This window comes from Gavialis gangeticus, unplaced genomic scaffold, assembly GCF_001723915.1.
Source record: "Gavialis gangeticus isolate Ggan-Ray unplaced genomic scaffold, GavGan_comp1, whole genome shotgun sequence".
NCBI lineage: Eukaryota > Metazoa > Chordata > Crocodylia > Gavialidae > Gavialis > Gavialis gangeticus.
Window position 1 is genome coordinate 3714673 of NW_017728993.1, and position 12378 is coordinate 3727050.

General features: G+C 37.8%; 1 protein-coding gene across 2 annotated transcripts in view; it reads right to left on the minus strand.

The window, feature by feature from the left end:
• SRSF11 (serine and arginine rich splicing factor 11) overlaps positions 1-12378 on the minus strand; it is a 39586-nt gene that overhangs the window by 11405 nt on the left and 15803 nt on the right. For both annotated transcript variants that reach the window (XM_019528404.1, XM_019528405.1), the window contains exons 4-8: positions 8744-8853; positions 7055-7147; positions 4750-4799; positions 2649-2776; positions 565-646 (exon numbers count right to left, since the gene is read on the minus strand). In XM_019528404.1, the coding sequence (XP_019383949.1) occupies positions 565-646; positions 2649-2776; positions 4750-4799; positions 7055-7147; positions 8744-8853 (463 nt within the window). The remainder of the gene's footprint in view (positions 1-564; positions 647-2648; positions 2777-4749; positions 4800-7054; positions 7148-8743; positions 8854-12378) is intronic.

Below are 12378 nucleotides of genomic sequence, written 5' to 3' on the forward strand. Positions count from 1 at the left end.
AAAAAAAAAAAAAAAAAAAAAAAAAAGAGTATTTCCCATCTCAAAAGTACATTGTTACAGAACTTCCAACTTCTCAGTGCTGGACTTTGAAAATATGGGCACTTTAGAAAGGGAATGCAAAAATCTAGACAAGTGATGACCAGGATCACTGGAATATTAAAGTAAAAATGAAAGAGAGGGCAGATTTAAAGCATCAGAACTTTGCAATATAAAGGGCTCAAGATAGTGAATAAAAACACCAAGACTCATTTTGTTTGAGTTGCACTGCCAGAAACCAGGCTCATTTGCTTGGAACCAGATGTCAGCTGGCAACTCTATGCAGCTTTTGGAAGATGCCCATGCAGCTCCTTATGCTCAATACAGTTTGAGTCTGTTCTACAAAGTCATTTTCCAACTCAGGTTCCTAGCTTGCTACAGAAGTTGGGCTTACTCACATACCCCACACTGACCAATTATCAACCTTCACTCCCCCTGCCCTTCTCTGTATGAGACAAGCTTAGTTTTTAAAGGTAACTGGAATTATTTCAGACAGTTTGACTTGTTTACATTATCAAGCAATTTAACCTGTGTCTAGAAGAAGAAGGAGTTCTCCTCCTCCGCGATCGTGATCGTGATCTTGAATGCCTTCGTTTTTCATCTTTTTTATCTAGTGTTAAAATGGAAAAATGTTAATGCAAAACCAAAATAAAGCTGTTAGTTTTCAAGGAGATTCATAAGAGAAAAAAAAACGGTGCTGACAAGACAAAGAAAGGGAAAGCCTACCGGGTTGCTATTTTTTGTTTATTTGTTCTTATCTCTTTATAGTAGAAATTTGGGTCTGTCGTTTTGGTTCTCAGACCATGTTACTGGAAAACTAGCAAATAACTAACACAGCTGTAACATGAAACCTTATTTGGCAATGTGATTTTTCATCAAACTAATGAAGATTCAAGTTACATTGATACTAGTGTTGAAAGAAAAAAAAACTTTGATATCAAAGTTTTATCATTCTTGCTAATTCAACTGAGGCTAGGAAACCTCTCAGTGCCATTTTTGGCTCCTTTAAGGGAGTCCCTACAGTGAAAAACCCCCAACAATTAATAAGACCAGAGTTCATATTCTTGGAAGCACCTGATGTGTTCAGCAAAAACTGGTAATAGAGCTCATTTTCAAAACATATAAGTTCTTTCCAAAACGTGCATAACTTATTCCTGTTTGTTCTCGAGCTTGCTCTACCAGTGTTCAATCAACCAACCTAAAAGAGTGGTGCTCAACTTTTGGTCTACAGGCCAAGAAATTTGGTGGTGGGGGAGCAGTAGCAGTGTTAATTACCAGGATGGATAAAAATAAACAATTTTAAAAAATGGATTTTTATTTAAATAAGATTTTTTTTATTTAGTTGTATTTTTTTGTATTTTTAAGATGCATTTTTAAAAAAAATAAACCTTTATATAAAGATATTTTTAATTTAAAATATGTTAAAGCTCAAAGATTTCATCATGGAATAGGGACTATAATTTCTAATTATACACAGTATATTTGAGACAATATATTCATGTAACCTATCTAGAAAAGTTTTATAAATAGGTCACAACAGGCCATGGACTATATCAGGGGCCCAATCTTATGGGGTTCCCAGAGGCTCCTCTATAGATTAGTAAAGATTAAAGAACACCACTGAGCCCAATGGGACTCAGTGCTCAGTCTAGAAGATCCCATTAAGAAACTCTGTGATACTTAGTTTCAGTTCTCAAACTGTGGATTTGTCTCTCCAGAGGTAACATCCTTGTTAACAGCAGTACATGGAGATGAGAGATAAAAGATAACACACTCAATTACCTACCCATGAGCCCTGTTGTCTTTCAAGTTTGCGTACACACAGTCAAGCCCTTACCTCTCTCTAAAAGTGCAAAGTTTCAAGAAGTTAAATGAATAGAGGATTGCTGGGGGTGGAGTAGATCTGGGCAAGGAGGAGGAGGAGTCTGAAGATAAAAGCAAGGAGGCAGAGGCAGTAGAAACAAAAGAGAAACATTTTCAGCAGACTATTCCAGAAGTCTTGAGGGATAAGTTTGAGTGTAGCCCCTCCACTGTTTTGAGATCTAGTGAAGGAATGGTATGGTAGAAGGGACACCTATTATGGCAGGAGGCTTGCCAGGCTGTAAGAGACCCTGTTTGAGAATATTTTAATGAAGGTTATCATCAAACAACAAGAATGCACTTTTTGTAGAAAACAGTGATTAAATTGAAATTTCCTGACCAGTGATTTAAAACAATTACACCCCGTTAATTACTCCCAGGCAATTATTGCTGCCACCACTGCTCCACTACAAAATTTCCAGACCGACGGGGGGCTGCCACAGTCCAGATGTTGTGGCAGCCCATGCACCAGACTGCACAGGTGGACAAACCCCACACATGGGAACTAGAGCATGGGGCCAGAGACTGAACACCACTGGCCTAGAATAAGAAGTGTGCTTTAGCTGAACATCCGGTGAGTCAATGATATATTTTTATTTTCTACAGGAAAATAAAAATACTATACAGTAAAAATTAATTCATAAACAACGCAATATTAACTCATTTTGCACATTATACATCTTTATCTATTATGATACTAAAATTTGTATTTAATTACAACACACTAATTTCACTTTCAAAAGTTAAATTACCTGGCTCTATAGCAGCAGAAATGAGTGACTGTGCTTCACGTACTCTTTTCATAGCTTCCTCTATTTCTTTACTGGAGGTATCTGATTTCAGGCTTGGTGAGACAAGACCTGCAGCTACATGGTTCAACCTAGAACAAGCCATTATGTTAAAATAAAATTTCAAAATTCACTACTGTCGAATATAAAGCTATAGCACGAACCAGTCAGTTTGCAGCCTACCCAAAGCACTGGTGTAAGTGTCTTAGAAGGAATCTCAACTGAAAGTCAATCTCCCTCTGGGTCTCCCTGCTGCTCAGAAACAAAGTACTGTGCCCACCTTATGAGTCTGTGTGACATTCGCTGTATTGTTTCTCATACCACATGTACTTTTCCCCCTCAAAAAGCAGCCCCCTCCAAAAACTGGGGTGCATGTATCAAGTGGGGAAGCCAATTTTCTGGCTAGGACAGAAGCACCCTGCTTTGATTCCTACTCTACACTGCAGCAGCTGTTGCATTACTATTCAGGCAGCTGAGGAAGTCAACTGATGTAATGACTCACTGTTCTTCACTTCAAGGTGTTAACAATCATCATTCCTTGGTAAGTTTTGATGTTCCACTAATCAAACTAGCTTTTCTTAGGGCAATCTTGCTGTCTGCTAGCTACTCCTGATCTCCTTTCTCCTCTCGCACGGCTTTGGAGACTATTTAGCTCTTTTCAAAATCACAGATCTACCCACATAGACTAGTCTTCAGTAATGGCTAGGGTTTCAGCTTTAGTTAAGCAGGAAAAGAAGGGTAAGTCAGCTGAAGATTAGGCTTTGTCATGGTTCTATGCAGCCATCTTTTCTTCTTCATTCTTTCAAAAACAAGGTGTGTATTTTATTCTGGAGCGTGTGTATGCAAGAAAATATGGTACTCATTGCCATACTGGTATAGCTACATCATAGGCCCCACATCCTGCAAGTTCTCCCTAAAGGAGCACTGATATACAGTAGATTCTGAAACCTGCTGTGTGCTGCCAGAGGTACAAGGCATCTTATTTTAGCATTTATTACACCAATGTGCAAACAGCAAAAGGTTCCAAATGCTATTTTGAGCAGACTCCCATTTCTAATGTCACTTTACGTATTTTTGCAAAAGTAATAGGGGTCTTGAGGTTGAACAAGTGAAAGGGTAATTCCTCAGGGGACACAGTAAACAAATTTGAAGTGTGTCACTCATACAAGGAAGACCTCCATGTTAGCATCTTGTTCTTGGAAATTAGATTGGAGACTTGTAAAAATATGGCGGTATTTCCCACCCCAACTTACCTAAGTCACGTAACTCTGTCCCTACGCTCTAAAACTGTGCCTGAAAAACATTTGTGTAATATGTCCTTAAAAACTTCCATTGAACAAAATTCCAAAACTTCTCTATGTAGCCTGTTTTAGTGCTTAACTATAAAAAGAGTCTGAAAGATCTAATATCTAACCTAAATCTCTGCTGCAAAATTGAACACAAATTCCTACTTGCCCTCAGTAGACACATACAGCAACGGATCACTGTCCTCTTTATAGCAACTTCTTACATAAACAGAAGACTTTTCATGACTTCTACCCTTCTCTTCTTTATACAAAATAAACCCAGAATTCCTTCAAATTTTCTTAACAGGTACATTTTCCAGATTTCTTATTCCTGGAGAGTCCAGAAAAGGGATGATATATACTCCCCAGATCCTTTTTTACACTAGTGCTGCTAAACCAGTTGCTCACCATTAAAATACTTGTGCATGTGATTTCTTTTCTAGAAAGATTTGTTAAATATCATCAATCTTCTGATTCTAGACTATTGCTCAAATTTAACAATATCAAAACCTTAGTCACTCCCAGCTTCTTTCCAAACTGAATTTTCTACCACAAATACATTAGACAAGATGAGCCCCCTTACTGTACCTCACTCTCAGACAAAACCTCTGTTGTAGGTTTTGTAGAAAGACAATTTATCTCACTATTTGGCTAGACCTAAGAAATGGGGTAAATACCAAGTAATATAAGATGATAACCCAAGATTAAGTGTACTGCATTATAACAAGTTGAGGATACCAGTATTCTTAATATATTATCAATAATATTAGTAAACTTACTTTGGATCCACTGTGCTCATGAGTTTTAGTAGCTGATCTGCTGCAAGAGACTGAAAAATATAAAACCACATTTAGAAGCGTGCTCAAGAAGTATGCATTCTAAACATGCTCGAATACACATAGAACAAGCAAGAACATGAAGTGCTTATGGCTGAAAAAAACCTCAGGCATTAATATGCCCTCATTCTGTTTTGAAATCCTTGTTTCAGCAAGATATGCTGACTGTTCCTTCTTAGAACATAGCCCTTTCTCCAGAAAGGCCACATAACCCTTAAGTGCTTTCCTTTTAACATGCCAGTTAGAACATCGGCATCCACTTCATTTATGGCACTACAAACACATTTGTAGCACTACCAAAAACTAGTGGACAGACATGCATACCATCTGTAGACTGTAGTACAACCAAAATGGCAGATTTGCAACAAGCATTCCTCTTGCAAAAAGAATCGTCTATAGTACCAAGTCCTTTTGCAGCCCTCTATGCAATGCTTGTCTAGTTGCATGTAGTACTACAGGGAGTCTCCTTGGTCCTCCAACACCCCAGTCCTCCACTCACTCTCTCTGCCTCCTCCAACCTGTTGCCAGTGTTCTTGCAGCAGCAGCACTAGCAGGAACAGGTGCCACTGCCGCCACCACTGAGGGAGCACACCACCTGTTGCTAATGGCAGCAGACACGAGGTGCCCCAGGTTCTTGCAAGGCCATGGAACCTCTTCCCACTGCCACAGCTCCTGCTGGATTAGCTGGAAAATCTTCTGTTCCTCTAGTGACAGCAGCAGCAGGAAGAGTTCACTGAGAGGTTTCCCTGGGGGTAGGGAGACCAAAACAGCAGCCCCCTGGCTGGAGAGCATGCCCCTGAGATGATTTTTGTAGCTTTCCATCCATAGTTTAAAACATCTGTCTACCCCCTTAAGTCTATTTTTGTAAAGCACTTTATAGTGCTTTAAAAATGAATGTCCATACCCTTATTAGCATCTTTCCAGGAAGGAATCAAGACACTTTTCTCAATCATTCATAGTGTCTATAAATTATGTCCTTATGGCTTAATAAGACACTGATCTGGCACAGATATCTCTAAGACATACTTAGAGTAAGGAATGAGAAGGGAACTGTTTTGGTAGTGTACCAACTAAGCTAGAAATTAAGACTTTTCTGTTCTTAGAAAAAATCCAGTTCACACAAACCTGTACTTAAGGCTGCTTGCTAGACTTGGCATATTAACAAACTTTCTACTTCATTCCCATAGGTAATGTTTGCTGAACTGACCAACTGTACAAGCTGCATTGCCATCAGCCTCATAAGCCACCAGAAAGAAAAACAGCTTCAAAGTTATATTTTACTATTGTATAGTTACAATGGTTCAACTCCTGTTGGTAAAAATATGTAATTATGATCAACATATTCATTTTTGTTGTAAGACCTAAAGACAGCACACAATGAAACTGTCTAAATCAGGGTTATCGAATTCATTTGCACCCAGCGTAGGGCATATGCTGCATGAAAGGTATAATACAGTATGCCAGACAGGCCTTGCATGCTGGATCCAGGACACATGGCCTGTCTGTGAGCCCACCCGCACGCAGAACTGCTCTAGCATACAAGCTGACAGTCATGACACACTGAGTCAACATAACATCCATTATGAAAGTGTTACTTAGGATGATTATTTATGAATTTTCCCACCCATTTCCATAAAAGCACTGTTTTAGAAACTCTACAGTATCAGCAGAAACCTGCATGATCTTTCTAAATCTATAGATTTAGAAAGCCATCTGTAATCCTTGGATAGAATGTTATTAAGTTCAGAACATGTTTGTGCTGTTCTACCAATGAAATATTTTTTCATTATTTTCCCCCATTAATTTATCATCTGGCATGTTAAAGTCTAGTAGAGCTAGCTCAATGCTGCATAGCAACCTATACTGTACAGGCCAGATCTGGACCACAGAGCCATTCAGTCTGGCCTGTGAACATGTGGCTTTGGTGACATTTATTCTCCCCAGCCCACCACAGAAAAAAGACCTGGCTGGAGCTGGGTCCCAGAACTTGGCTCAACCCAAACTGGGTCACATTCTAGTCCGCAGCCTGAAAATGTTGCTGACCAGTGTTATACACCATTTGAAGACTGTGCTCTAAGCGTTCAATGGTCTCTTGGTATAGCAATGTTTTTGTAGCACCTATTCAGCTCATGTGATTGGTCCAGATCTTGACTCAGTGACTTAACACAACAGTGAATATTGGAGGTATTCCACGATGATGAGATCCTTAGTCCGCCAGAGACATTAAATAAAACGGTGAATTTTATACCTGAGAGTTTAAGTTTGCTCCAGGAAGACCAAGTGCAGCTAGGGCAGGATCAAGAGCAGGAGCTCCCAAAGCAGCTAAAGGAACAGCACCAATCTGTAACATATGCAATGGTACAATTAACATCTATCATCCAAGATATTATATGGATTCCTAACTAAAACTCAATACAGGACTCCATATATGGCAAATTCTTTCACAAGAAGTTAACTAAGAGCACCCTGTGTTTTTTTTAAACAGAAATTTGCAAAATGAGAAATATCAGTTTCTACTCTAGGTATCCCAAAAGACATTATTTCCTCCAGTCCCCCCTGGGAATGGGAGGGGGAAATCAGGGAAAGCTTTGTCTATTATATTTGAAAACATTTAAAAGGTGACAATCGATGCCAGAAAGTTACTCTGAAATTTTACTGTAGTGTTTTAATACTTTTTTTGTATTGATTTCTAAGCCAGTAGTTTATATTTAAAAGTTAAAACAATTCATAGTAAGCACTGCAAACTGACATTTCTTTCCTCCTCATTCTTCATTCTCAATACAAGGTTCTGCATGTCTCCATAAATGCATCTTGTCAGCAGGTGTTGACCAGTGAGGGATTATAGTTTAGTGAACAATCATGTAGCTGCCATGCAACAACCTCACACCCATATCCAACAATTTGCAGCAATTTTAGAAGTAAAAATCAATTTAAAAAAGACAGAAAAAATTATCTTTTTAATGAAACAAGGACCTATGACATAACATACTCAGTAAATGTATTCCCTGTCCAAGTATGTGCCTTAACCCCAGCTTAAAATAACCACATACACATGCATGCACTTAAATCTCTAAATATTATTCTATGAAAAGATAAACTCAAATTTTAAAGGAGCCTGATAGAGTTAAGACACCCAAGTCCTACTGACAGGCAATAGCAGCTTGGGTGGTATGGATTTAAAAAGGAATCTAAAAGAGTTAGTTACCACTACACTTTCCAGTGATGCCTGTATACATACTTGTACTAAAACTTATTCCACAGTAAAGCATGTTTCAGACTGTGCTAGAAGAAACAAATCCTTCAAGTGATAATTGTACCTACAGTCAATTCTCTGCCCTAAGAGATTTGATTGTTTTAATGTAAAGAGACGTAAAACTGAGAAATTGCTGCAATATAAAACTCTAATAAGAGCATTAGAATAGTTTGGCACCAAGCACATGCTCTCCACGGCTAAAAATTAAAGCTTTTATACAGGTCATCAGAAACTACTGGAAGCATTATGAGAATGATAAAAAAATAATACTGTCTTCTGCCTAGAAGTTTGTCACTCTAACACCACACTGTTCGATGTGGTAGATGACTGAAAGCACTGTAGATAAATATTTATAACTAAATCACCATGTCAATTAATTAAGCACATGGCCAATTTTCTTCTTGCAAGCTATATCTATTAAGCCAAGAAAGTATCAGCCAAGTAAGTTAGGACATCTGTACACATGCTTGCACAGCAGCACCGCTTTTAAAAGTGCCCAGTGTTTTGGCGCATACATTTGTATAAATGGTAAAATGTGCATCAAGCTTGCATGCAGAGCAGACTCGATTAATCGAGCGTGGCGCGTTGGAGCAGACAAATGCACGTGCATAAATGCCGTTAAGGTCTGGCAGACTATAGATACAAATAGCATTTGTATCACTTAAATCTAATATGAAAACCTACCTGAGAAAGTGGGTTGGGAGTAGGCAGGAGTCCACCTCCAGGCAGCAGACCTGCCACAGCATTAGCTGGTGCCAAGAGAGACAAAGCCTTAGTCTCATCAGGAATAACTCCTGCAGAGAAACAGCCTTGCATTAGAATGCATTCTATCTCATGGTCAGAAAATACACAAATACACCCAGAAAATGTCTCCCTGATAGACCACCTGAGTTTGTTGAAAGTACTTATGTTGGCTAAAATACAAAGCTTGATGTCTATTAATATTTATCATTAAATTTTATGTCAGAATGAAACTTCAATGTGTGAAAATTTGACTGTTCCTTTTTCTCTACAAATGGTTAAGTTTCTAGAGCAAAAAATAGCACAATACACACTACTTTTTTGTTAACACTGCCAAGATTTCATCACCTGTACTCGATTTTTAAGTCATGAACCAAACGTAAGCAAGCACAGTCGGTTCTCCAGGGGTGTGCTCTCAACTTTCAAAAGCTGTTTTATGAACAACGACTCGTGTCGGCTGCTTCACTATAAAGCACACAGAAAAATCAAGATACACAAGACAAAAAAAGTTTGATTTAGGGGTTAATAATATGGTACAGTTCACTATGATTTCTTTTACACCTACCACACAAATTTTGTAAAAATTAAGAGAAGGTAAGGAAATATTTTGCTGAATCAAGCGTAGGGCTTTTGCTGACTCATCAAATGAACATGAAAGTCTCTGCAGATCTCCAAATACACGCTGTGTATATGTGGGTGGATGTGTATAATACAGTACATTGTGGCACATTCCTTACCTGTGCAGTAAAATGCATATGTTCCAATATGTGCCATGTTTACTGTACCAAGGTTGCTACTACATACTGTCATTTCAGAAGAAACTTCCAGCCCAAACTCTTGTAGCCAACTAAGACAAGTGTCTGAGTTTACTACCTATTCTGCACATAGAACAAATCTTAAGGGTCCTACTATGAAACAAGTATTTATGTGGATAATTTGTATTCTATCCAACAGCAAAAGCCCTATACAGATGGATTAATCTGTTAATGTGCCCAAGCCCCCAAATGAGAGTTCAATAATACAATTTTACTATATATTTGCAAATACCAGTAGTGTTTCTGTAATACATATTAAGAAACTGCATCTCATCATAAAACATACAATATGTACAGGGCACTTAAGAGAAACTGGATAAGCTGCAGAAGAAAACTGTTGGGTGGTATTTTCAGCAGGGCCTGGTATATAGTTCAGGCTGAACCAGGGAAAAGAACTGTAAAACACAACAACAAAAAAGAAAAACCACTGTTAAATAAAGGTAATGGTTCCTTCCACCTATACTGAGAAGTGCCGATAATATAAACAAATGTATAATACACAGCACTGTTATCTTGCTTGGTCATTTGAGCTGTCATCAATTTAGATACCAAAAGTTATGGAGGGAGAGGGGGGGAAAAAGGTCATTTAGATAAAGGGCATCAATGCAGTAATATATTAACATACCTACAGAGATTATGGGGTAATTTTGCATGCAAAATTATGTCTCGGAGGATATAAATTATAGCTAAACATTTCAATTTATTGAGACTACAACATTTCTGGTATCTAAACACAAATCCTCTCAGACTTATCTCGAGACACCTCATAGAAGATCTGCATTCATTAAAAAAATCATGCATTTGATCCTCTAAGTTTTAAAAATATTTAGAATATATAAAACTACAATTTAAAAAAAAAAAAGCAATGAGGCCCCTCACCAGTTAATTTTCATGCGTCAAGAGTTTTTTTTTACTGCTGCTTTGTTAGAACCATGAAATACTGCATGAATGTGTAGAAGTGAAAGAAAAAGAAACAGACAAAAGAAACAAACATTAACCAAAGAACCTAAATAACCCCCCACAGCCACCTTTAATTTTTAAAGGTCCTTCAAAACTAGGAATATCACAGTGATAATTACAATTGATTCTAAACCTTACCGTAGACTTTACAAAGAGCAACAGCCAACATGAAACGCCCATACATGCTAAAGTTGGTGTGTGCTTGCGATAGAAGGGACTATCATATGTTCAGGGCAATAATTAACATTTTCTTTAGTAAAAGGGAACATTAATACAGAATATCACAACAAGAATTAAAGGGCTCCAGTTCAGCACAGTACTTAAGTGTGTCTAAAGCTCATGAGCAATCTCACTGATTTTAAGCACCTTGTTATTCTGTGCTTAAAGATCTCATTGAATTGGAACCCTAAGCATTGGGAGAATCAAGACTATATTCTACAGAGGTACAAATGCAAAAACATAAAGGACACGTTTAAGTAGAGAAGAGCAGGCTATTGTGATACACCATATCATTAGGCAAAGAACATTACAAGAGCTACAAACTGCTGCTCAGCCTACAAGAAACTCCTTTATAAAATTAGGCCCCCTAATATATTAGTGTATGCGAGACTTGCATCATAGCATCTGTAGCATGCTCTGATCTGGAACTATGGGGCATGTGTCAGGTTTATCCACCATCAAGCCCAATGGACAAAAAGTTATACTAATAAAATTAGAGAAAAATCACGTTACTTAGTGGTGACGTGTGGCAGTTTAACAATCTTAAATAGGGGGCCGCATAGAATATTTAAATGCTACCAATACAAATGGACAGCATGCTTTAATTTAGTAGTTAAAAAAATGCAAAGATTCCTTTAAATTCCACCGCTTACTATAGCAAATAGGCTACAACTTTCGGAAGGTATTCTGTACACTGCAAAATAACTAAAGTACAGGTCATGTCGCAAATTCAGAAATCAATAATTAAGACTTACGTGCTTAATTCCTTTTAAATTTTATTTGTAAGCCAAAACTGTTACTCTGCCCTCATTAGAGCGCCACTAGAATTACGCTGCTTTAACAATGATCTGACCACAGACCATAAGGTTTACTAGTATAATCTGACTTAAATTGCAGAGATGCTACTGTATTCATGAGACTTGAGAAAATTAATTATTTTTAAAGTAGATCAAGAAACAGCATATCTGAAATAAATTACTTCTGAAGTAAATCTAGAAGAGTTTAAGAAGACTTCTGTAAGAAGTGTTCTCTTCTCAGCACATTAAGGTAAGTTCCAAAACCCCTGTTCATTGCCTTTCAAGTTACTGTAACACCCTAAAGATATAAAAAAGATAAAAAAAGAAAAAAGAAAAAAAGAAAATGGAGTTAACAAGTGATTACACCAGGAAAACACTTGGGGACTTGAGTGCTTGCTGGCCTTTAGTTAATGTCTAGAATCCCCTGTAGCTGCAGAGGACCCACTGTTTTTCAGTCATCTGGAAGGGCTTTGCATTTGCCTTCTCCACTACAAAAATCACACACACAAATAACAGAGAGAAGAATTTATTATTTAGTGAAATTCTATCAAGTATAGCAAGGCTGAACAAGAAAACATGGAATAAATCTAATACCCAGTGCCCATTTGGCACCTTTTGGAAGATCTCATTTTCAGTTTATAGCACAATCATTCAAACCCCTGGTATACTGGAATTTAGAGTGAGGGTGAGGGTTTCTTCAGAGATTCTCTCAACTAAATGAAGGATCAGGACATTGCAAAAAAACCCCTGCTAATCCACTTTCCCATTCACTCTCAAAAGAGAATAC